At 38.2% G+C, this 27,087-nt stretch overlaps 1 protein-coding gene across 11 annotated transcripts in view; it reads left to right on the top strand.

Moving 5' to 3' along the window:
- Positions 1 to 27,087, top strand: part of eml1 (EMAP like 1) — a 61,127-nt gene that overhangs the window by 9,579 nt on the left and 24,461 nt on the right. Inside the window, exon 1 of one of the 11 annotated variants that reach the window (XM_017302617.1) lies at positions 3,646 to 3,975. The exons of 8 other annotated variants lie outside the window; for them this stretch is intronic. In XM_017302617.1, coding sequence (XP_017158106.1) covers positions 3,909 to 3,975 — 67 coding nt within the window. In that variant the 5' untranslated portion in view covers positions 3,646 to 3,908. Of the gene's footprint in view, positions 1 to 3,645; positions 3,976 to 23,818; positions 23,872 to 27,087 lie in introns of those variants that run through there. 2 more of the 11 variants (XM_008400014.2, XM_017302618.1) reach the window with 2 other exon arrangements.

Below are 27,087 nucleotides of genomic sequence, written 5' to 3'. Positions count from 1 at the left end.
TTTTTTAAAAAGAGAAACGTCTGGTGTGGCTGAACGTGACCTTCAGGAGCCACCGGGGAGCTGCAGCTGTACAGCAGCAGGGAGTTTTAGAAACACAGAACAAGGTCAGGCTGTCAGATAAAACCATGAAATTATTACATTTACTGGGATTAGAACTGGTCTACCGACACAAAGCAGTCCGTAATTGTGAAATGGAGAAAGTAGTTTGCAACATTTTGTGTGGTATAAACCTGAAAAGTGCAGCATGAAAAGTAGTAGTGACTCGTATGATGCTAAAAAAAAGTTTCCATTGCAGTTTCGCAAAATAAATCTATTTCAATATAGCTGAAAAAAACGAGTTTTATCAAAGAAATTTGTTCGTAATTTCAATTTGTGCGATTTTACGGTTAATAGAAACGCAGTTATTGATGCCAGTCCCATTCGCATGTTGTCCTGTTAGTCCAATCTCAATTCCAGGTTTTTTTCTGGTATCATCCCGTTTTTCGCTCCATCCATCTGCCCATCAACTCTAGCATGATTTTATTTAGGAGTGTCAGAGTTAGAGGGGTTTAATACAAAGAGATGCCACATTTGTTTTCTTCTCATTATCAATTTCTTATATTTTGTCTGGAATGCTTAAAATGATAGAAACCAACATGCAGGGAGCCTCATGATGAGTTTTTAATGACCCGTGGGTAACGTGGCGCAGAGGGCCGGTTCCCCGTCTGCCTCCTGCTGAGACTCAGGCGGGGCTCTGGGCCCCATGTGGGGCTCTGGGCTCCATGTGGGGGTCTGGTTTAAGGGATTGTGCTCCACTCATGTGAGCACTGGGGGAAAAAGAGAGGCAGACACAAACAAAAGCCAGACCTGTCCCTAATCTGGATACCAAATCAGCTCCACAATGAGATTTACAAAAATCTGAACCCCCTTCAGACAAAACAGAGAAATCCAGGATGAAGGACAAAGGATGCACAGAGCATGAAACTCCTTTATCTGCAGAAAACCTCAGATTTCAACGCTTTAGCACATCTTAGAGCTGATGGGAGCAAAAAAATAATAATTTATAGATAAAAAACTGAACAAGCAGCGCTGCAAAAACACAAAATCTCACCAAGTATTTTGGGTCTAATTTGTTGGACAAATATGTTATTATGCTTGAAATAAGAGAGAAGTAACTTTTCAGGATGAAATATGGTCATGTTCTCAGTAAATCTTGAATATTGACGAAAAATACGATTATTTCACTTAACAACATTTTTTCCATTTTATGGAAAAACATAAGTTATTTCACTTGTTTATCAATATTAAGGAAATAATTACTTTAAACAAGCTCATGTCTTTCTGAAAAGTTACTTATTGGTTAGTTTTGTTTTATTTCAAGTGTAGTAAGATATTTGCACCAGAACATAAATATCTGGTGAGATTTTGTGTTTTTGCAGTGAAAAATGAATTTTGCACTAATTTCCCTTTAACAAGACATTTTCCCCATGTTATAAGTGAACTAATCTGCAGTGAAACTGATCAATAATGACTAAATAATCTCCTATTTGTTGTTTATGTAGTGTCTTTGTTTCTGTTGAACAAATCAATTCTCTCAAACTGAAGTTACTTTTAAATTGGTTTTATCTCATTTTAAGATATTTGCACTAGAAACCAGACTAAAAATCCTTGATGTTTTTTTTTTTTTTTTGCAGTGTAAGACTCTAGAAATTCAACATATATCAAGGTTCTTGTGATCAGACGAACCGTTTGCTCTACAAAGACCAAATTGTTTCCTGGCGTAATCCCGGCTAGCTTAGCGCGTCGCCTGACGCTTGATGCTGTTGCGTAATGATCGAGTTCTCCTGCGGGACACGGAGGCGGTCAGCGATTCAGCGGCGGCTCTGGCAGTGACCCGTTCATCTCTTTAAGGGTCAAACAGACGAGCCGCTACCTGCCCAGGAGGAAACGACGCGCTGCTGCTGTTTTTAGCCGCCTCTGTGTGGTGATCTCCGTCTTGTGATCTGAGGAGAAAAGGGGGAGGGGGGGGAGTGTTTCAGCATGAATGTAGGCCACAATGTAGGCTTCTTATTCTTTTCCCCTTCAAGCCTATAAATAATGCAAAGCGTTTCATCCTCTTGAGCACATACAAAAACTCCAACCCCCGGTCTGAAAAAGAGCGCAAATGATCCCTTTTTGTCCTGCAGGGCTTCCCTCCTGAAACTCCCACCTCGGGTTTCTCCTCCTCATTTGCTCCTCCAGTTGCCCCCCCATGTCCTTGTTTTCGGGCCGGTCTGCAGCGGGACAGATAACGCAGACAGAGCGGTAATCGTGTTGAGCCACAGCAGAAACACTTGGCTGTCGCTTTAGGAGATTTGTGATGTCGGTCTGTTTCTTCCCATGTGACTTCATGCAGAAAGAGGAGCGGCTTTGATTCTCCCTCCGAGTCAGAGTGAAGCTCAGCTTTTAGATTTCAGCCGTTACAGGAGGTTAATCAATCAATCAATCAATCAATCAATCAATCAATCAATCAATCAATCAATCAATCAATCAATCAATCAATCAGTCAAGTTTATTAGTAAAGCACATGTCAGCAACAGAAATATTAAACAGTGAAACCAGTTCACTGCAAAATCACAAAATATCTATTTGTTATAAATGGATTCTGCAGATTCTGCTGCAGCTTTTTCTGCACACTTGGTTCATTTTTAAGTTTTTATGATAATCTTTCAACACAGATCACAGATGTAGTTTTTGATGTGCTGGATTTGTATAAAGCTGAGCTCTGCAAAATCGTATCAAGTATTTTTGGTCTAGTTTATAGTGCAAATATCTTAGTACACTTAAAATAAGACAAAGCTAACTTAACTTTTCAGCAAAAAATAGGAGTTTGTTTGATGTGAATTATTCCTTAATATTGATGAAAAAGTTCTAGTCCCACTGCCAGATTATTTCACTTTAAACATAGTTTAATCAGTCAATCAATCAGGTTTATTTGTATAGCAACAAGGAGAAGTGCTTTACATCATAAAAACACAAAGTCAACAAACTTTACATTTGCTAAGTGTTGTCATTACACAAAAATATAACTTTCTCTCAAAATTGTGCTTATATCTCATAATTATGACTTTTAATGTCAAAACTATCCCTTTGAATCTCATAATTATGACTTTCAACTTCAACATTAGGGCTTTTTATCTGTTAGTTATGACGATGAGAGTCAAACATGACTTTCTCTCAAAATTGTCTTTATATCTTATTACTTTGTAAGTCAAAATTAGGATTTTTTATCACATATTTTTGACTATATATGTTTAGATTATAATTTTTTAACCTCATAATTATGACAAAGTCTAAATTATGATGTAGAAAGTCGGAATTGTGAATGTATCTCAAAAGTATATCTTCTTATGTCATAACTCTGAAAGTCAAAATTATAGCTTTTTATCTAAAAATTATGTCTTTTTTTTACTTTAAAAGTCTAATTAAAACTTCCTTTTGGGATTTTATTTTTCCTTTCATGGCGGAAATAGTCTTCCTTGCAACGCTTTCATCATTTTTAAAACTGTTTCATCCTTGCATTTCTTTTTCCTGCTTTCCGCGGAGGGGCGGGGCTTACTCACAGGCCACGCCCCCTTTGGCCTGACTCGTCCTCTCCGTGTGACAGTGGGGGCTGTCCCGAGCATTATCTAAACACCCACAGAGCTACTGACACACACACACACACACACACCAACAGAGCTCCCTCTTGTTAAGCTGTTTCATTTTTTTATATCGGAAGGACCCGAGGAAGCTGCAGGCATCCATCCCTCCGGTTTGTTCCTCCCGCTGCAACTCCGGAGTTCAACTGGGAGGAAAAACAAGTTAACATGACGGAATGGGAGTGAATGGGTTGCCAGGGAGCCTGATCCGAGCGGAGTGAATGGAGGCAGCAGCAAACTAAACTGAGAATGGAGGACGGCTTTTCCAGCTACAGCAGCCTGTATGACACCTCATCCCTGCTCCAGTTCTGCAACGGTAAAATGAAACTAACTCATCCCGCTTGCTTGTCGTGTTTCCCGACCAGCTGACGGGCTGAGCTGCATCAGAGTTTAGCAGCAGCTCCAGCTTTACACAGCGCAGACCACTTTAGGGGATTTGGAGCTGAAAGTCATGCTGCAGGAGGAATTAAAGCCAGCAAAATGTCAACATTGTGTCAGAGTGAGTGAGTCAGCTGCAGCCAGGAGAGGCGATAAACAAAGACAGGCAGGCAGACAGCGTTTCAGTTTCATGTCCAGATGAAAACGTTTTTGGATGAGGTGTTCCCCTTTATTTCAGCAGGACAAAACATCTGCAACATGAGTGTTGTCCGAGCTGCTGGGAAGGAGAAATGATGTGTTAGAGGAGGGGTGAGTCAGGACAGGATGACACATCAGTTTAAATATTTAAATCTATTAAGCTCTGCTCTGTTTATCTGCTAAGAGTTTACACCAAACTGGGTTCATATTGGTAACATTATGCCTTTCTGCGTGCTTCCTCTACAGTTAATGGCTCTCCATCCAGGGTGGCATGTCCTGGGGAGTCAATTAGCAGCAAGAAAACAAATGAGATCAGGTTTTTCTTTTTATTAATTGGATCTTTTGTATGCAAGTCAGTAATAAACTGAGTAGAAACCCACATGAAAATGTGTTTATTTTCATATCTAATAGTCTGATAGACTTGCTTCGCTGCACCAAGAACCACTGGAGGAAACGAGACAAAAACTTGTGAAGAAGACATGAGCTCAACTTCCTGTTTGATAAAATGGAAACAAAGTTGGAGTGGCATCAGATTTTAGCAGTGCTAGGTTTTCTCTTTGGTCTGGCAAAAGACTACGAACCATTTTTCCAGCTAGCGCTAGATAAGCATGTTTGTTTTGGTTGCGATTACCCAGAATGCCCTGCGTTAAAGTCCACTTTCTGCTTTTGGAGTGGGCTTCAGTCTGCGTGCAGTTCAGTCTCAGTTCACTTCAACTGAACTGAGAAGTTTTTAGGAGGACCAAAGTTCATTTTCTTGGTCAGTTATAAATGAACCGGACTTTCTACACAAACTAACTAGAGTTAGATTGAAGTGGATTAAACATGACCGGTGTGAATGCATCCTAACATACAGCTTTAGTTGCGTTTATTATATTATTTTTCCAATGCACAGCATTGATGAATGTTTCTTTAGTTCTTAGTGTCTCTGATATGTTGTTTCAGAATAGGGTGGAATTGTATGGTTGCATTCATACCAGCCCAGTTTAGTCCGCTTTAATCAAACTCTAGTTTGTTTATCTCAAAAGTCCAGTTCGTTTGTAATAGACCAATAAAGTGACCTTTGGTCCACCTAAAAACTTCGGTTTTGGTTCGAAGTGAACTTTGATGCAGTTTGAATGCATATGTGGATGCAAGTGGACTACAGTGCAGGGCATTCTGGGTAAAAACAACCAAAAGAAACGTGTGAGTCTATCGCTAGCGGAAGAAATGGTTCATAGTTTTTTTACCAAAGACAAAAGAGAAAACCTGGAACTGCTAAAATCTGAGGCTACTCCATTTTTGCTTGCATTTTGTGAAACAGGATGTGGCAGTCATGTCTTCTTCACAGATTTTTGTGTGGTTTCCTTCAGTGGTTCTTGATGCAGCGCCCCTATAGGTGAGGAGGGGAACAGGTTTCTCAAATAGTTTGGTTCTTTAGACACAGTGCTGTGTGAAAATAAACTGCAACAGCTGAAAATGTATCAAATGTTGCAACTTTGGTTCCCAATCGAACCAAATCTACTGGACTATCGGGCGTGAAAACAACCTAAGTGTGTTCGGTTATTTGTAAGGACGGGCAACATTTGTTCAGGATCCTGCAAACAGACGGTAAGAGCCAAACAAAGGGGATTAGACCGAACACAATGACCGAGCTAACATGCTTGGGCTTCTCCTAAAGTATTAACAGAATATTAATTAAACATTTCTCCACTTTTCCAAAAAGTTCCTCTTATTCCTCTAAAGTTTCTCCTCGTCTGTATTTAACGGTAAACGTAAGAATGCTCTGAATGCGATCATGCTGCCGCAGCTCGTCATCATGAGTCGCCTCGGCTGTCGTTTACTGTTAATGAAAAAATCAATGGCGTTTTCTGAGCTGTGTAAGCACTTTTGCAGCTGATGAGGAGGAAGGGGAGAGCAGCGCCTCTCTAAAGCAAACGAAGGATGAGGAATTACAGAGAGGTGACTGCTTCGAAGGTCCACTTCAGGCCTCAGTGTTCCCATGAATAACTGATGAAGTGAAGCTGGTTAAAACCGTTTTGGACACAAAGAAAGAAGCTGCACAGAGACAGACAGACAAATATTCAATCCATTTGGATTTATTCATCCTGAAAACTTTAAATCCGTTCAGAGCAAACTGGAAAAGCAAAGTGGATCTGTTTTCTTTCCTTGTGATGAGTAAAACGACAGAGATGTGCGTTAGTTTGACTGACCTGAAAAACAGGTGTGGCGGCGTGCTTCACGTCACCAGATTCCTGAGGATACGACTGTCGCTTCACTCTTAGAAATAAAAATGCAGCAGCTGGAGGTTCTCTGGTTGACGCGTTATTATGTTGTTGAAGCATTTGAAAAACATTCTTGCTGCATTTATCTCAATGTGATTTCACACTTTGAAACTTCCTTCATGTCTTATCAGAGAACAATCAAATGATTTTCAGTTACTAATAATATTTGTAGCAAGAAATAATTCAATCTAAAAATTTTAATATTTTTCTTGCTTCTACATGACATTAAAGCTAAATAACATTCATGTCAGCACAACCACAAAACAAAGTAAAGCAACAAAAGGCTAAGACCACTAGCTTGATGCTAATGTCTATAGAAATTCCCATTCAATGCTAATAATTAGCATCTGTGGCGCTGTAATAAACTTGTATGCCCATCACACAGTTTTGTACATTTATTTTTATTTCATCAATGTGCAAAGACATTAATGAAAAGAAAAATAACAAAAGTAGCACTACTTCAACATATTTTTACTCAAGTAAAAGTAAAAAGTAGCCGTCCACAAAATCAATCAAGTAAGAAGTCTAGTAATTGATCAAATAATCAATTCTTTAATATTTAAAATAACATCATCAGACAGACCAAACTATGTAGTTGAGAGGAAATTTTGGTATTTTAAGAATAAAAACGACACTTATTTATATAAATAACAAAAAAAAAAGAACATTTTTCCAAATATGTTTCTTTCGGTAAAAAACTTATTAAACTTTAACAAAAACTGCATGTGTGTGTTTGAATTTTGGTTAAAACAAGTTTGTCTTTAATTCAGTGGGTAGAAAATTAAAAAATTTTACTCAAGTAAAAGTAAAAATACTCTGAAAAGTACATTTCTTTCAAAAAAGTTCCTCAAGTACATGTAATAGAGTAATTGTAAATAGTTACTACCCAACTCTGATAATATGGGACACTTAAATACATACCTTAAAATCCAACTAATGACAAATGATGCCAGTAATAGTAGGCATGTTTCCCACATCGAGTTGCCCAGTATTAACGAAGCATCTGGTGTTGACATGCTGTTAAGGGAGGGCCCCAAATTAAAATCCGCTCAGGGCCCCAAAAAGGCTCAGGCCGGCCCTGCCTCTATGTTCCTGCTCCCAAATGAAAACGCTCATCTTCACAGAGGAACTTGTTTGGCTCCAACAGACTGCCTTACCAGGGGCGCACACATCCACTGTGTTTATCCTGAAGGCCAAGCTGACATCATCGTTCTCGGCTCCAGCCGTCCAAATCCACTCAGAGCAGAGGCGAATGATGTCATTCACTCCCCTCTTTCGCCTCGTGTGTTGTCGAGCATCCAACCAGACTAATGTTCTGAGAGCGGGTCAGCTAAACTACAGAAAACATGAGCAGGCTGCACGCTTTGTCCTCTGGCGGTCAGAATAAATGAAAATTAGCCCCATTACAACCTCAGACACACCGGATGTGTCTGAGGTTGTAATGTAGTCAGATATTTTATCTGGCTGACTGCAGCTGATGGAGGAAGTAAACCCTTTAAATAGGCCTTTCTCTGGGAAATCAGATTTAGAACAAGCTGCTTCCAGAGAAGAGCAGAGATTTAATTGTGTTAGTTTAGGGTTTATAGCTGCTAATGATGATGGAGTTTATTTGTAATTGCTTTCACAGATGATTTGATGTACGTTGGTTCATTTTAAGGGGAAGAAAGTGACCGCTGTTGGCTCCCATTGAATAATCTGACGGTTGTTTCCTGTTTTGTCTGAAAGCTCACTACGGCCAGCTATTTCCCTAAGCCCAAAATAGCTGAGTTCATATTGTCCCCGTTACACTGATGAGAGTAAAAATACAAACCCTGGAGTCGAACCAAAAGAGAGCAATCAGCTTTCTGCTGCAATTCTTGTTGGTTGTGTAGGAGGCTCCACTTCTACTTTTCAAAGATGTAGGTTTGTAGAATTGCAAGTCTATTTGCAGCCATTTTCACATGTAAGTGTAAACGTTGAGTTGGGGGGCGTGGCAAGCAGCAGATTATTTGGATTTAAAGTGACAAGATGCCCTAAAACAGCTAAAAATGATCAGAACTAAACAGAATAAAATCTCATTATCTAAGAATAATTTAGTGCAAAAAATGTAATGAACATACCACAGACCTAACCTGTTTAAGGAAGCATAACAGGTCACCTTTAAGAATGATTTCTGTTCGTTTTCACCAGATCTTTCTGCTCCATGTTCAAACACACATCAGGATTAAGGAATCGTGGATAAAAAGCTGCGATGTGAGATCATGAATGAAGAAGGTAGGGATTAATTAGTGACAGTGCAGCTGGACTGAGCAAATGTGAAGGGTGCGGTGGGAGTTTAATAAAGACTGAAGCTGCTTTGATGCTTGTTGGAGGTATTTTTGAGGCACATCAAAGATGACAGGACTTCATCTAGCCTCCGTCTCCTCTTCTCTGTGGATCTGCGTCTAGCGAAGTCTTTGACTGACGACGGCACGTGGGGAAGGATTAGGATCAAACCCCGCTCACATTACCTGGCAAGGATGAGTGTAGGAAAGGGAAATTGTAGTGTTTAGTGTTACAGTGGCGCTGGACGACATGACTGAATAACTTATCACGATATCAGCGTTTTGTATCAGTCGACATTGATAATCGTTGATTAGTTTTTTGGCTTTAAATATATGAAATTCTGCCAAACTGGGGTTGTGACCTTTCCTCTTTCATCCAGTTTTCCCTCTGCGCCGTCGTGTTGTTTTTATTTTGTAAGCAGTTGTGAGGAAAAGTGGTGGAACTTTAAACTGCCACTGTGTCAACGGAACTCGTTGCTAGGTAACCGAAGTTAGGGGTAACCTGGAACTGCTTCCCAGCGTTCGTTGCTAGGCAACCAAAGAGTTGAGTTGTGAGTTGATTCCAGATTTCAGGATCAGAGTTCAGTAGATGTTCCATATGTTGAATATTTTATCAGATCTATTATCTATTGAGATTGATTGATGTAAATTGTTATTGATTTATTATCCTGCTCTTTGTTAGAGCGTGTTTTTTTTAAATCTTAATTTGTTTCTCCTCTTCTGCTTTTGACCTTTCTCCTGATTAAATCAATCAAATTCAAAAATACTCTATTAATCCCAAATTCAAATTAAATGTAGTTGTAGCTCATATTAATTAAAATTCTTTAAAGAGTTATTGTAGATGGCGATGGCTGTTGTTTACATGTTGTTAAACCTATTTACACCAGTGAACTCTAAAAAAACTGCTTCAAAACATTAGGAAATGATGTAAAACGCCACTAATCTGTATCCACATGTTTCAGAGGATCGGTCTAATAAATATCGACCTGAGCAGGATAACTTATCTGCTCCTGCTGATTCGTTTAAAGGCTCACATTGATTTCCGATATCCGTCGGTGAGACGGCGCACCTCGTTCTTGTCGCCTCAAACCGGATCCAGCTGCGTCTCTTCCATGTTTAAATCCTCATTCTGCTGCTTTTTCTCAAGCATTTTGCCCCTTTATCCTCACATCTGACTCTCGGTGTGTTTCAGAGCGCTCTTCTGTTTTTCTTTCTCATTTTTAATCTGCAGCCAGTCAGATATTGAGCTGGGCGATTTGGGCTGCCCTGCCCCCAAACATCCAGCGCCTTATCTCCCTCCGTTTTCTCTCACTTTCCCCCTGATAAGGTTTGCTCAGCACTTTTACTTCAGTGCCGCTAAATAGTGAACCATTTATAGTGAAATGATACACAGACAGGGAGCTTGTGCTCATTAAATGTGTGCAGCGATACGCACCTATTTTATGAGATCCTGATAAGATCTGGCTTGTTTACGTTATATAAATTGGGTGATTTATGAAAATAAATGTTTCCGTCTTCAATTAAAATGTTTTTTTCTCAAATAGTCACAAAGATAAGATGCAGAAGAAGTACTAGCATTAAGAGATAAAAAGAAAAGCATAATTAAGAACATGAATGAGAAGAATTACTTCTGGTTGTCAAACTACTAACGTGTAGTTTAAAAAACCCACATAACTCAATATTATCAACATAGAAATAGGAATCATGACCATATATATTTGTAAATTAGTTTGATCTGTTTTGTAAAGTACCTTTAAATAAGTAAACAGAACTGAATTAAATTAAATGTCATAAAAAACTGAAGAATACCTGCTAATCAAAGTATACGAAGGGAAGAAAAACAATGACCCGAGTAAAGAGCCTTGAGGAACCCCACTACGGAGAGATAAAAGGGACAAAACTAAATAAATAAAAACATCATTAAATCATTAATTAAATATGGCAATTTATTAAATGTGCAAGAACAGTAACCGTGAAATGATGAAATGCACATTTAATTATCAGCTATTATAAGTTTGCATTCTAATTATTTAGTAATACCTTTAATAAATTGCCTACTAAATACATTATTTAGGCATTTATTTATTTCATGGTACATTTAATGATTAATTAATTTAATTTAGTCCCTTTGGCCCTTTAAAAACATTTTACTATTCTAAAACTTTAATTTTTACACACTTAATTGAACACTTCTGAAAGTTTTTATATACTGAATTAATTAATTAATCAATTATTTATTTTAATGGCACTTTGCAGTAACAACTATAAAAGACAGAAAACAAGTACCAGTAAAGCAAATTAGACAGATGAAACAGTGATAATAGCTGAATGTTTTCTTACAGGTCAGTGATTCTTGAGAATARGGACAAAATGGGTTTTAATTTTCCCATAATTTTTTTTTGTTATTTCTCAACTTTATGTATGCAAATATGACAAACAATGTTTTGGAAATGTAAAGATGCTAAGGTATAGGCTCCCATTTGCAACATTTTTTTTAAATTACATTTTTAATCGACCTGACCCAGAACATTGTCATCACCATCTGACAAGATAAATATAAAATAATTTTTAATGACCCTATTAGTGATATTTTACTCATTTTACAGACAAATGCTTCTCAAGAAGCAAAAATATTATTTAAAACAAAAAAACAACAAAAAGGCCATCTGACAGAGTTGACACAGAACTGAATGTGGTGACAAACTAGTAAGTAAAATGAAAAACTTGGAACATGTGAAGTAATGCAATTTATGTAAAATACATTAAAATGAATTAATTGCACATTTAAGTGAGATTTGACAACAATTTCACTGAAAGAGTCACAAAAACTCTGATGGAGTCGACATCAGACGGAGTTGACAAAAAGCCAAACTACCTCAATTTATATGACGTTATTCTGAAGGAGGCCATGTTGTAGCTCATCAGGTCCATGAAATCTTTACATTTTACCAAAATTAAGTTTTTATTTCACAAAATTTCATCAAAGTTTTGTAAATTGTCAGTTATGGTGTTGACACATCATGGTTGTGACAAACAACTTAGAAATAAAAAGAAGAAAAAAACTAAAGAATAACATAAGCTAACCGGAGCCAACTAGCCCTCTTAGCAAAGGAAGAGAAAGGAAGTGGTCATCGGGTCCTCAGAAGTTCTGGTGCCCCCCAATAATGCCTGATTTTTTTACATTATTTTCATATCTGATGGTGTTGACAAAAACTAGGGACAAATTTCAATGGAGTTGGAAAATATATAAAAATTATTTTTAATTCAATTTATTGATACTTTTATAATTATTTATATGACTACTTCCACTTAATTGTCATAATATATAATTTTAGTATTTCTTTAATTGTTTTAAACTATTATAATATATTGAGTTCTGCTCCTGGACAAGGGATTTTACAGGCATCATCCACCCACTACAATGTTTAAAATAAAAAAATATTCAGCAAATACCTGGAAAATATACATTGTTGTGCTCATATGACCCAGGTTAGTTTAGTCAGATATTAGAAAAAATTATATTTTGTGTATATTTTATTCAAATTTTGTGCTTTGTCCCTATTCTCAAGAATCACTGAGGTACGACTGTAAAAAGTATTTTAAAATTGAAAGTAACTCCACATAAAATGCTTGTTAGTCATCAAGTTGACAGATACTGATGTAACTGCAATATTAGAAGCAGCTGTTGCTCAGGTTAAAGCGTGTAAATCTCTAATGTGATGCTTTGCTTAAAATCTGCAGGAAAAAATAACATTTAAGAACCATGAAATGTGTTAATATAACAGGTCTGCTGTCAGCTTCTGCTGAAATATTTTATTTTTGTCAAAATGCATTAAATTGCTCTCAGTTAAAAGGAGGCCAGTATCAGACATTCATTTGAAGAATCTATTACTTCTAAAAATACTCTGTAGCGCTTCTCAAAGCATTTCTGTGTCTTCTGCCACGAAGCTGTAATCGTGTTTGGTTTGGTTGTCTAAAATAAATTAAAAATAGATTTTCTGTGCACATTAAAAGCTTGAAGAACGCATTCCTCCTGCACACTCCTCCTCTCTCATCTTTATCTGCACTGACACACATTCAGGCAGCCTCATCTTGTGACCTACTAAAACAATCAGGCATGTAAAGCAGCACTGTTTCAAGTCCTGGTCTATAAATATATATACATATACAGATCTGGAAGAAACTAAGAGCCCACAGAAAACCTCCTGGCTATTCCACCAAATATTGATTCCTGAGTTAAAACATTAGTATTGTTGTTTCTAAATGAATATGAACTTGTTTTCTTTGCATTATTTGAGCTCTGAAAGCTCTGCATCTTTTTATTTCGACTATTTCTCATTTTATGCAAATAAATATTACATTTTTGCTTGGAATTTCAGAGACATGTTGTCAGTAGTTCATAGAATAAAAGAATAATGTTAATTTTACTCAAACATAGACCTATAAAAAGTGAAATCAGAGAAACTGATTATTTTAAGTGGGTTCTTAATTTTTTCCACAGCTGACACTTCTCCTATATTAAATATATTGCATGTATTGTCTATTAAATAAATTATTTAAGCATTTATTTATTCTGTGATATCTTTAATTAATGATATAATAGGGTATGTATTTATATATCCAATTGTTTAACTTCTAGTCCTCCATGGGGTTCCTCAAGGTTCTGTACTTGGGTCATGGTTTTTTCCCTTCATATACTTTGATTAGCAGGTTTTATTTAGCCTTTTATGACATTTTTTAATTTTCTTGGCTCCAGAAGCTCTGCTTACATACACTGCAAAACGGATCTCACTATATTTATATAGTAAAATCTGGCAACTATGTTTTACCGTAATTTTTTTTTCTTTTACAGTGTATAAAAGTAGAGTTTTTGGCGCTGAATGCTAAGAAAGTTATGCGCCTTATTTGTGCTGGAGAATTTGCTTAACTGTGCGTCTGCATGTTGAGAATCAGTGTGTGTGTGCGTGTGCGTGTGTGTGTGCGTGTGTGTGTGTGTGTGTGTGTGTTTACCTATCATCACAAGGTCAGGAGATGAGATACGCAGGCTTCACGGGACCTTGGACAGTTTGCCACAGATGTTTAAAAATACCTCAGCAGAGCAGAAACGGGTCGGAAAGCGGCTCCGCTCCGTTTTGAGCGGCTCAGCAGAGCGTGGATGTTACCTGCGGGGGGAGGCCACTGGTAATAAATCAAACGAGTCATCACAACCCGCTGGAGGAGAGGCCATTATTTTTAGCTGCTACATCATTAAAGAGATGAGAGGCAAGAAATTATGAACAGTTAAACCAAAAACCATGAACTTATTGCCAAAAAATGATCAGCAGCGTATGAAGGGCCATAAACTGCTGATATTGCAAACACAACATAGGTTTGTTCATGCAGTATGTTCATAAAAATGCGCGTAGTCGTCATCCTTCAACCACTTCCCGTCGTCGTCTTTGCGGTTTTCGCCAGTAGTAGCATCTGGTTGTTGATCGTATGATCTGTGTGGTGTTTCCAGTTTTAAGAAATGCATGTATGTTGTTGCAGCCAAAAAAATCCACCCACTTCATTTTTTTGATGAAACGGAATCGTTTCATCAAAAAAATGTGAGGTTTTTTTGAAATTGCTGTGTTTCCATTAACCAAATTTATTTTTATTATTTCAATGTGCTCAATTTTATGTTTAATGCAAACTCAGAAAGAGGCTTTCATTCTCTTATCTCATTTATTTTGATGATTTATTTCTTAGATCGCTTCATGTTGTCAAACAGCAAATAATTTCTTAAGTTTAAAGTTTTTGGAAAGTTAAAACTTTGTGTTGCAGAACAATTCTTTCAGTTCATTCAGAGATTTAACAAACCATCTGTTTGGATATTAGCTTTTGAAGACTGCAACATGTATTTACTCAGGTTATTATTTTTGATGCTCTAAATATCTTGGTGTTGTAAATTAACCACCAAACCTTTTACAATCAGCTCAGGATTAATTTATTAGCTGAGTGTGTCAGCATTTTGGTTCCACCGTCATCAATTTGTCTGCGTCTCATTTCCAACCCGTGTCTGGTCGCGATGTTAACAAATATAATTCACCTCTTGGTGCCTGCTGTGCAGCCTGCACAGATTACGCTGCTCCCTAATTGATGTCCTACATTTGCTTTTACTGGGGGGGAAGTGCGGGGAAAACCCGGCTTTCTGTGATTGAAGTGTGCATCCCCCCTCGGCATGCGCCCAGCCGGAGCGGAGAGCCCATTAGAAATCCCATCAAAAATTGATTCGTCAGACCACAGGTGCAGACATGAGAGGGAGAAAGATATTTGCATTTATTTATTTATTCTTTTTTTTTGGCTTGGTTTACACTGACATGACCGTTTTTGTTGCTGAATATAATTTTTTTTCTTGTTGAATTCAGATTCAACTAGAAAATAAGCAGCAAAAACAGACAAAGCAGAGATTTAAAACTATGAGTTCAATCAGTTTAAAGCATATTTATATTTTATATCTAAATCCTGATTTAATTTTTTGAAGATTGTAGTTGGTGCACCCTTAGTTTGTTTCTATCTTTTAATCTAGTTCTAATATTGTATAAAAAAGGTTTAAATGAAAAATCTGGTGAATATGTCACTTTTTTAATCCAATTAATCGGAATAATCGATTAATTGATTACTAAAATAATCGTTAGTTGCAGCCCTAACATGATGCAAAACAAACAGCCTTTAAATGTGAAGCAGAATAATGGTTAATACTGAGTTCACTGAGGATTGCCACTGAAAAGACCAAATTAAATGAATATCCAGAGTAACTGTATGCAGTCAGTGTTCTCTGTTTCTATTTCTGCTGTATGGAAATCATGTTTTCTGTATCGGCAGTGTTTCAGGATGGAACATCAGCATATCCACGCTCGCTTTCGCTCTGGATGGACCTCCTGTTCCTTCCTGGCTGTTTGTTGCTGAGGACAAAGGCCTGTTTTATGTGAGGAAAGGTTGAGACTGAGAGCGAGGCTTGTGTCAGAGCCTGAGCTGCTGCCAGCCATGACTCAGTACATCTGTGGACCGTTTGGGTCCTGAAAGTCTCACTAATGAAGAGGATTTCTGGTTCCAGCTGTTTGTCACGCCGTTGTTGATTCAGATTGTGGCAGGGGATTTATGTGAAAATGAGAGTTATTGTTATTTTTGCAGATCTGCTATGCCACTCAGAAAACTGAGGTTTATTTTGATGGGAGGGAAAAGGACTGAATGAGAGGAGTTGGAGTGTTTTTATAGCCGATAGTTCGTTTCGATTGGAGAGCAAAATTGCAACATTTGTTGCATTTTCAGCTGCTGCAGTTTGCTTTCACACTGCACTGTATCAAACCTGCTCCCCTCCTCGCCTGTGGGGGCGCTGCACCAAGAAGCTCTGAAGGAAATAAGACTAAGAAGATATGAGCGTAACTTTCTGCTTCACAAAATGGAGTGGCGTCAAATTTTAGTGGTTGTGGGATTTCTCTTTTGTCTTTTCTAAAAGACCAGGAGCCATTTTTCCTGCTAGTTCTAGACTCACGCATGTTTGTTTTGGTTGTATATACCCAGAATCCCCTGCATTGTTGTTTGCTTCCTGCTTTTTTGGGGTTTTTTGGAGACCAAACTTGCAACATTTGTTAGATTTTCAGCTGGTGCAGTTCTGTTTCACACTGCACTTGGTCAAACAATCCAAGCTAAATGAAAAACCTGTTTCCCTCCTCTCCTTTGGGGGCGCTGCTCCAAGAACCACTCAAGGAAACGACATGAAAACCTCCAAAGACACTGAGCACAACTTCTTTCTACACAAAATATGTACAAACATTGACTTGTGTCAGATTTTAGCGGAGGTAGGATTTCTTTTTTGTTGCTTATAAATCACTATAATTTCTCCCACTAGTAAGTTTGTTTGGTTGTTTTTACCCATAATGCCCTGCTCTGTAGTCCACTTCCTGCTTTTAGACCACCTGGTGTTCATATATGCATTCGAACAGCACCAGAGTTCACTTCCACTGAACTGAGACCGAGGTCTGTAGGCAGACCAGAGTTTTCTTTTTTTTTGGCTGAATCAGATTTGATTCATTCATGAACTAGAGTTTGATTTAAATGGACTAAACGGGTCTGGTGGGAATCCACCTCAAATTCTTGTTAACATTTCCAGCTTCTGGAAAATCCATCCATCTCTGCTGGGTGGTGGGTGGACTGGTGCCAGTATCCAGCTGTCATTCGATGAGAGTATACACCCTTAATAAGCTGCTAGAGACAAACAGGACAAACACACTTTTTCTCACACACACTCTCACTCCTGAGTGCAATTTAGAGACAGCAGTTAGCCTAGCATGTGTTGGACTGTGGCCAGGATTCCAGCCCAGGAACTTAGCAACAATGCTAACAACTGCTGCCTAGCAGAACAGCTACAAAAAGGAATAAACTGGAATTTTTTTCTCACTTTGATTTTTCCCTAGAGAAGCTTTTAACCTATTTACTTGTTCTCTGTTTTTATTTTTCCCTGTATGAACACTCACTCTCCACTTTCACCTTTGTTTCTTGGACACTCTTTTTCCTGTAAAATGGTTCTTTATGTTATAGATTCAAAACTGCATCTGTAGAGGTGGGGGGAGAGTACGCAAAAATTGTACTAAAGTAAGAGTAACATCAGCATATTTTTACTCAAGTAAAAGTAAAAGGTAGTAGAAGTATTTGTCTACTCAAGTACTGAGTAGCTGATCAAATTATGAGGCTTTTAATATTTAAAAATTACATCATCAGATGGACCAAAATTTAAAGTTAAGTGGAAATGTTCATTTTTTAAGGATATAAAAGACAATAATTCTTATAAGTAACAAAAACTGCAGGTCTGTGTTTCTGGTGAGTTTTTGGTTAAAACATGTTTTTTATTCAGTGGATAGAAAATTCAGAAATTTTTCTCAAGTAAGAGTAGAAATACTTCATAATAAAATTACTAAAGTTAAAGTACAGCATAGAAAAAGTATGTTTTTACTCAAGTATATGTAATTGAGTAAACGTAACTCCTTTGATATTTTGATTCGTATTGACTTTATTAAATGTCACTAATGTAATAAATTTCACCAGGTAGCTTCTTCTTCTCTTTTGTTTAAATAGTTTGTGACGTTTTCTGAGGACATAATTGCGAGCAGATAGTTAAAAAAGGGTTTTCACAGGCAGAGAGAAACCTGATCTACGTAGCTAAGCTCTGACTTTAGGGATCGCTGACATTCAGTAGGATCTGCTCCACATATCCTCCTAATCCCTCTGCACTTCCTCTTTGGCAGGACAGCGTGTGTTTTGTTAAACAGCGTGTTGGGATAATGGTGTATATGTTACGTGTTCCTGGGTTAATGGAAGCCACGTCTTTGTCTGTTTTCCTTCTTTTTTGCCAATTATTTCTGGCTTTGTGGCTGGACTGCCCTCTGTTTCTCATCTTTAATCATTTATCTGTGGAGGCTGCTTCAACATTACAGTTCAGAACATTTTGAAACGCTTATCTTCCCATTTTAAACCTGATCAGACATGTGACAGATCTTCTTATCTTGACTCCTTTCAATATGTTTTAAATTGGATTTAATTATTTAGCAAGTGCTAAATAATTAGCATTTGAGATCCATATCAAGCTGAAAAATCCTGCTTCATTTAATTTTCTGATTCTTATCAAGGACGTTCTTGTACATTTTTCTGTTGCCATTCATTTGGTTATATAAATGATCAAACTTTACTTCTGGAATGATGTTTTTCAGTGTAATTTCTCCTCTGAACACGAGATGTGCAACAACACCAGGAGTTTAATGTTGGTCTCATCTGACTAGATCATAATCTCTTAGTTTTTTGCCGGGATTTCCACAAACTACAGGGTTTTTCTTCAACAGTGGAGTCTTACGCAGTGACAATTCATGGAAGCCATGTTGTTTAAGTCCACTGATTTTTATTTTAATTGAAAAACTGTAAATACTCATTCCAGGTCTGTTTTATCTCCCCTATTAATGATTGTTGGAGACCTTCTTTAATTTCTTTGACTAGAAACCTTGTCGGATGCACCTGGTCGAAAACAGTTTATTATAAAATTATTTTCTTTTAACCCAACTCAAAAGTTAGAAATATGTAATTTATGTCTATTGTGTGGAATACTTTTGTTATTGTTGATTTTATTACCCACATTAGAAATAGATTTACATAGAAAAGGTGTTAATCTCCACTTTATAAATTTGAAGGACACCTATTATTCAAAATTCACATTTTGCACGTTTTTGTTTTTCCATTTGGGAAAACTAGACTTAGTTGCTTCTAATAACAATCCGACCTCTTAAAAAAAACCAGGCAACCATTTTTTGGCAATAAATTAATGTTTTTTGGTGACTGGAAAATGAGCCATTTCAAAAACAACCCAATTGTTAAGTCACCTAGCAACTGTATGCACTGTACAATGGCTGCTGGAAAAGTCAACTGTTGTTGTTGATTTACAATCCAGAAACCACTTCCTGCATTTTTCCGGTTGTGCAGAAGGCCCCACTTCTGCTTTTCAAAGATGTACAGTTGTATATATTTACTCGTCAGAGTGTAAACGTTGAGTTAGGGGGCGTGGCCAGCAGCAGATTATTTGGATTAAAAGTGACAGGAGACTCTAAAAGGAATCATTCTGTCTGAAATCTCATTATCTAAGAATGATTTTGTGCAAAAAATTTAACTAACATATTCTGCATAGCCCATGTTCAAGGAAGAATAATGGGTCACCTTTAAAAAATGAAAGCACTTCACATATGAATGAAATCATTATTTATATATATGAATGTAAAATAAACATCCATAATTAGGAAACTATCTCTAGTCTTAAAGACACAAACCCTTGATGTTTGATCTTCTCTTCCTTGATGATGCATTTTGCTGAAACAGCGGTACATCTTATTTTTTGAGGTCACCATTCCTGTCAGGGTGAGAGGATGAAGGTGGGGCAGCCGTCTGACCCGAGTTTGACTTCAGGAAGGATGTGACTGATAGGAGGATGGCGCTTTAACCCTTCGTGGGGGTTGTTTCGCCTCTTATTATCTCCTCTTTGACCCCTTGCGGACCTTTGTACATGCAGAGTTTCCTTCTTTCAGTGGTGCTGTGTTGCCACATAAAGCCGCCCAGTCTGCTTTGCTTTGTTTTTTTTGCTCTCCCCTCCCTCTGTGCTGCTTGTTTTCTGCTCTTTAATCCCCCTTCAGGTCTTACATGTGAGGATTTCTTTCTCTGTTATCCAACGAGCCTTTAGCGGCGGGTTGTAATCAGGCACCTGTTTCCCTCAACTGACCAGTTAATTCGCTTCAAAGACATCAGCAGATCACCTGCTGCTGACCGCAGACGATACGTGGGACGCATCATTAGCTGCATTTCCACTACTAATCCACACAAATCTTGTATTCTGGTAATGTTGAAAAAAAGCAATTTCGCAGTTACTGTGTTTCCATTAAGTAAGGAATTAAAATAAAATTACATGAGAATACGTTTGTTCACGCGGTAAGTCGTTAAAAAACATGTCAGCAATGGATGCAAACAGTTATATGAGATTTTATTAATTATTAATCCATGATGCTAGCGCTAACCGTCTGTTAGCCATCAGAGGAGACGTTAGCATTCAGGCGTTGGAGTGACAAGCCGCTTATCCTTGGGAGCAGCTACATATGCTGAGTTTTGGGGAAAATAAAAAATAAAACAATCCATAATTTTTCTACCACTTCCTGTTATCTTCTTTGTTGTTTTTGCCAGTAGCAAAATCTGGCTGTTGATCACATGAAACTGTGATCATTGCAGTTTTGTGAAAGACATCTATGGCCAAAAAACCACCTCATCCTAGTCCAAAACCAAAAAAAAATCCATTAAGCTAATTTGTTTTCATAATTTCACTTTGTGCAATTCTATGGTTAATGGAATGGGAATATAAATAATAATATGAAGTTTTTACATCTGAATCTGCTTCAACGAACCAGAATCAGACAATTACCCAAACAGCAGTAAATGTTTGACAAGCATTAGTTGAGTTTTCTGCACAACCAACAAGAATGCAACAAGTGGTTTCTGGATGGTAAGTCAACAACAAAACACTTGCCTTTTCCAGCAGCCATTGTACAGCGCATACAGTGGTAAAACCAGCTGACCAGAAGTGCTGGAACTCAGCTTGGGTTGCTAGGGATGGTGCTGGGCTGCCTGGGTTTACTAGGTAACAGGCAATGCCTGCTGAATGTGACTCAACAATTGGGAGGTTTTTGAAGCAGCTCATTTTCCAGACACCAAAAAATACAAACTTATTGACAAAAACGGCTGGGTGAGGTTTTTTTTTAAGATCTTGGACTGTTTTTAGAAGCAGTTGAGACCCAAATCGAAGTATAAAAACAAGTGAAGCGTAAATTTTGAATAATAATTCCAATAAGTCCACCTCATATTTAGGAGAAGCAGTTTGACTTTTCTCATTTCTCTTGGTTAAGTGTTTCAGTTTACTGTCAGGACTAATGACATCCAGCCGTTTAACTCAAAAATGATTGCAGTTGACTGGTGAAATTATTATGATCTACTAAACCAATAATCATGAGAAACCCATGACAGAATGTTGCGTCTTTTTTATGTCTTCAAGCCAGTTGAGTAACGTTCGGTGCCTCCAATAGTAAAGCCAGCAGCAAAGTGAGTTCAGATGTTTCTTTTAACAAATGAGACTCACTGGGAAAAGTTGATGTCCTGCAGGAACCATTTTCACCAGCTGAAGTTGCAGTGGCAATGCACCATCTGGACAAACAAATGAATATTCTGGAATTGGAACCAGCTGTCGGTGGGTTCGTCCAGCAGATATGCCAGAAGTGGTGATTTCACCCAGCATGCGCTTTGGAAAACAAACAGAAGTCAGTGTTTTAACAGGCTCTTTCCTGCGGCCATTTTGACTTTCATCATCTTTTTGTTTTTGCAAATACTTGTGGATTTTTAGAACCTCCGACAGATTTTTCCCGCCATCTGAACTTTCCATCAGGTTTTTTGATGCTTGGTGAAACGTTTCTGCTCTGCTGGAGCAAAGAAAGCGAACATTAACCAGCCTGTTCGTCGGTGGATTGTTGGCATGTTCAACATTAACCATCTGTTCATGAGAAGGTCCAACACGTTGAACACAGCTGGAGTCTCCGCATTCGTGGAATGAGCTTCACATGTGTTTTTTAAATTACTGTTTTGCATATAATCGTAAAAACGATTTAATGTGTTTTTGTTTTGTTTTTTGCTACACTTATGAGCTTTCAATTCAAAGAAAGATAACTTGAGTAAACCCAAAATGCAGTTTTTAAAAATGTCTTAATGTATTAATAAAAAAGATAAACTTAACTGGTTCAGCCGTTCTTGCTGATTTTTATAATAAGTCAATGAGATGTAGCTCAACTTTTGTGGTTTTATCAGAGTTAGCAGATGATTTAAGAAGAGGACAGTGGGTTTGGATGGCTTTTCATCCTTAAAAGAAACGTATTATGTAAATTTAACATTTTTACATGTTTTTATATTTCCATTTGTGTCTCAACTGCTTATCAAAACAACACAAGCTTTTAAAAAACACCCAGATGTTTTTTGGCTATAAGTTAATGTTTTTTGTTGAAAATTAGCTGTTTCAAAAGCTTCCAGAATGTCGAGTCACAATTGATGGGCACTACCCCGTTGCCTAGCAATGCCAGCCGAGCCCAGCCTGTCACATAGCAACCAAAGCTGAGTTCCAGGACGTTTAGTCAGCTGGTTTTACCGCTGTACAATGGCTGCTGGAAAAGACAACTGCTTTGTTGCTTACTTACCGTTCAAAAACCACTCGCTGTATTCTTGTTGGTTGCGCAGGAGGCTGTGCTAATGCTTTTCATCACTGCAAAAATGCAAAATCTCACCAAGTATTTTTGGTCTACTTTTTGGTGTGAATTTCTTAGTACACTTAAAATAAAACCAAACTAACTTAGAAGTAATTTTTCAACAGGATATCAAGTCAAAATTCAAATCAAATTTTATTTGTGTAGCACATTTCAGCAACCAGGCAGTTCAAGATGCTCTAGACATAATAGAATCACAAAAATAAAAAGTCATAAAATACACAGTCAACAATTGAAACATTACATTTTGCCGTCGTTACACATCAGATTGCTGATTAATGTTTCATTGAGTAAGTTTCAAAAGCAACTCTAAACATGGGTTTTTAGTCACTAGTTCTAGTGGCAGATTATTTTACTTATAACTATAGTTTTTCATCAATATTAAGGATTTATTGACTGTAAACAAGCTCTTTTTTTGGCTAAAAAGTTACTTCTAATTTAGTTTCGCCTTATTTCAAAATATTTACACTAGAAACTAGACCAAAATGTTTGGTAATATTTGTGTTTTTGCAGTGTGACCTTTACAGAGACAAGCAGGTTTGGTTTTGTATTCGCCCTTCCTGTTGCCCCCTGTGGCTGCGGTGATGGACATGCAGTCAAGCTTGCGGCTGCCTGCCTGAATCTCATCGTTTTCCAGGGGGAGGTAATGGGGACCAGCATGCCCAGATCCATTAAGGTGAGCAGGGAGCGCGGTCTCAGTTTTGTGACCCCGCCACTTATTGGTCCAGTAATGAAACCAGGACAGACAGGGGGAAAAGTTGGAGGGAAGCTAAGGAAGACGGACAGAGATGATGTGATTAGAGATGATGGCTGACAGGTGTGAAGACCCCACTGGAGATTGTTAGTGGGCAGTAATCCTCTCTCCCACAGACTGAACAATGTTCAAGTCTCCACACTGTGATGGATGTGTTGCTAAATAAAGATTGACACCTCAGTGATGTGAATCTCTGGATAGAAAGTATGTGACGGTGTTATTAGGAAGCTTTTTTTGCTTGTTTTTCTGGAGGAACTTCTCTGACTGGCTGGAGCCGGGTGACAGACGGAGGATGTTGGCTCAGAGCTGTAACACCCAGTCATTGTACGCCGGCTACACCGTCGCTGTCTGTGTACAGAACAGACTCACAGCAGATTCTCAGCAGACAGGAGCAGCTTTATCTGAGGAAATCACATCCTGACAGACATTCACATATAAACATGTACATGGATTGCCTCGGTGAGATATTTGCAGGTGAGAGGAAAGCAGTTAAAGTCTTTTCTCGTAACATGTATGCTTTTATTTTTAAGAAAATTAATGAAGACGTCATTGCTCTTGGAAGCTTGGTTTGATGTTTTGTTATAGAAGTTTTAAAGAGGCAGTGTTATGTATTTTCCAGTCATTTTATAGCACAATCATGGAACTATGATAACTTCAGTTGTCAAAGAGTGCTGTATATATCAAATACGGCTTAAAAGACATTTTTTAATGCCTTGAAATTGGACTTGTATCTCTTTATAAACTCTTGCTTTCTGAAACTCCTCCGCCTTCAGGAAGTCATCATAACATGGTTCCTCTATTAACCTTAGCAATGTTTTTACCAGTGTTGCACTGAGAAGTAGCTCCTGTAATGAGCTCAGCTGATGCACAGTTCCACCAGGTGTTTACTAATTTCTGCTGGCTAGTCTGAAGGAGCAGAGTGGGAGATTTGCTGGGGACGGCTGGTCTGTGAGGCGGAAGTTTGGAAACTGCAGCTCCGAGGAGGAGCGATGCCTCAAAGGTGGCACTGGGTCGAACATTTTCGACTTTTGAAACTCAGAAATTACCTTGTTTTTTATTCAAAAAATTCTGAGATTAGTCTCAAAATTTCTGAGTTGCGGCTAAAAGGAGGAGCTTTGTACTCGAAGGCGGGGCTAGGTCCACCTAGGTGTCTTGCACAACTTCTTAAACATGCATGAAAGAATCACAGCAACATTTCAAGTGTGTTTTTGATGAGGGAATAACATTAAATATGATGAAAAGCTCAAAATGTCGATTTTACATTTCGCTGCCCCTTTAATTAGTAGACACAAATAAATCAGAGGAGGAAGGCGGGTGTTTTCATTAAGATTATGAACCACCAAACTTTCTTCAGCAACCTCTTGCTGAATATTTAATTTTATAAATATCTGTGCTATTTGTTTCTGAAAGCTTGTCTAGAAAGTCCGGTTCGTTTGAGTTGTGAACGTGTAATTGAACTCTAAGTGAACCAAAACAGCGAAATCTGGTCCGCTTACAAACCTCGATCTCGGTTCAGTTGAAGTGAACTCTGGTGGTTTGGAGACTGCTCCAAAAGCAGGAAGTGGACTACAGTGCAGGGCATTCTGGGTAAATGCAACCCAAACAAATACGGGAATCTGTCGCTAGCAGGAGAAATGGCTCGTTGTCTTTTACTAAAAACAGAATAAAATTCCTACAACCGTTAAAATCTGACGCCTCTCCATTTTTGTTTAGATTTCAAGAAGAAGTCGAGCTCAGTATCTTCTTCAGAGGTTTTTTGTGTCGATTTGTTTAGTGGTTTTTGGTGCATCGCCCCCACTGGCGAGGAGGGGAACAGGTTTTTCAAAGATTTATTTTTTTGACTCAGTGCAGTGTGAAAGTGAACTGCAGCAGCTGAAAATGTAACAAATTTTGCAAATCGAACTGAGTGAAAGAGCTGTGATTGAACTGTGAAAGAGAAGCACAACCTTTTCTGGCATCTAATTAAATGTCGACATACGATATATAGCACAGGCATTTTTATATTTATGAAAGAACAGAGCGTCTTGTTTTGTGAGGCTACATACAAATAAAATCTACTTGACTTTTAAGAGAAACAAGGACGCATTAAATTTCTTCCCACTTATTGACCAAAACCTTTTAAAATGGGTGCTGCGGTTCTAATACTCGTTTGGAAAGATTTGTTTTCTTTATTTCAGATCTGATCGAGTCTCGGTCGGGGATGTAACCTTTTAAAAAGCTTTCATGAGCCCTCAGGAGCTCATCATGCCACTTTACTTTCAGCATCTGAAATCAACAACTGCTGCAGCTGATTGTTTGAAGATGTTATTTACGGAGGTCAAGAGGCTTTTCCGTAATGCTGTCAGGCGGCGGGGGGTCGAACTCAGATTCTGAGTGGGTCTGCGCCGTCATGAATCATTCATCAGGCTGTTATTATCAATCTGTGGGGAAAACACGGCATTGATTTACATGAATATTTCAACAACCCACCCTGACATCAAAGTGTTAATGGAGGACACCCCGGGTAAGTGGGTGTGCATGCGTTATCATTAATGAAGTGGGCACTGGTGGCCGGTGCTCGGCCCCCGATCTGCGTTTCTGCTGGGGACAAAATAATAATCTGTTCGGCTTGATGAGAGGCCAGGAAGACATTCGAAAACAAATCTTTGATTAACCAAACATCCAATTTGGGTTTCTCTCTAGTAAGGCAAAGTTTACCTGCTAAAAGTGACCTATTATGCTTTATTGAAGAGGTTAGGGTAGGTCTACGGGCGATACAAAACTTGTTAATTTCATTTTATTTTGCATAAAATCCTTATTAGAGAATGAGATTTTAGTCTGCTCAGGTCTTCCTCTTTCCAGCTGTTTTAGGGCCTCTTGCTACGTTAAATACAAATAATCTGCTGCTGGCCTCGCTTCCCCAACTTAACGTTTACTATTCCACATGAAAAACAACGCAGTTATGCAACCATGCGTCTTTGAAAAGCAGAAGTGGAGTGTCCTGCACAACCTACAAGAATGCAGCAAGTAGTTTCTGGATGGTTGGTCAACAGCAAAACACTTGTTGTTTCCAGCAGCCATTGTACAGCGATAAAACCAGCTGACCAAATGTGCTGGATCTCAGGTTGGGTTGCTAGGTAACATCAAAGTGCCTTTCAAATGTGCAAAATTCACATTTAGTGAGTTTTTGTACTTCTATTTGAGTCTCAACTGCTTCTAAAAACAGTCCAATGGTCACCTAGCAAGCTGAGCTCCAGCATGTTTGGTCAGCTGGTTCTTCCACTGTATGTGCTGTACAGTGGCTGCTGGAAAAGACAAGAGTTTTGTTGTTGACTTACCATACTAAAAACACTTGCTGCATTCTTGCTAACTGTGCAGGAGGCTGCACCTTTGCTTTTCAAAGATTTACGGTTGTATAATTTCACATCTGTTCATGTAAAAGTGTACACATTTTGAGGGGCTGTGGCCAACAGCAGCATATTTAGATTTAGAGTGACAAGAGGCCCTAAAACAGCTCAAACTAGGCGGAACAGAGACGTCATTATGTAAGAATGATGTCATGGACCTATCCTAACCTGTTCAAGGAAGCATAGCGGGTCACCTTTAGCAATCCGGTGGATTTTCCAGACACTAAAAGACGTTAACTTATTGCCAAAAAAAACAGCTTGGTGTTTCTTTAAGCACTCTGACTGTTTTTAGAAGCAGTAGAAA

The sequence above is a fragment of the Poecilia reticulata genome, linkage group LG22, assembly GCF_000633615.1.
Source record: "Poecilia reticulata strain Guanapo linkage group LG22, Guppy_female_1.0+MT, whole genome shotgun sequence".
In the NCBI taxonomy this organism is placed as follows: Eukaryota; Metazoa; Chordata; class Actinopteri; order Cyprinodontiformes; family Poeciliidae; genus Poecilia; species Poecilia reticulata.
The sequence above is the reverse complement of the archived record's forward strand: the minus strand, read 5'-3'. Positions and strand labels throughout refer to the sequence as shown.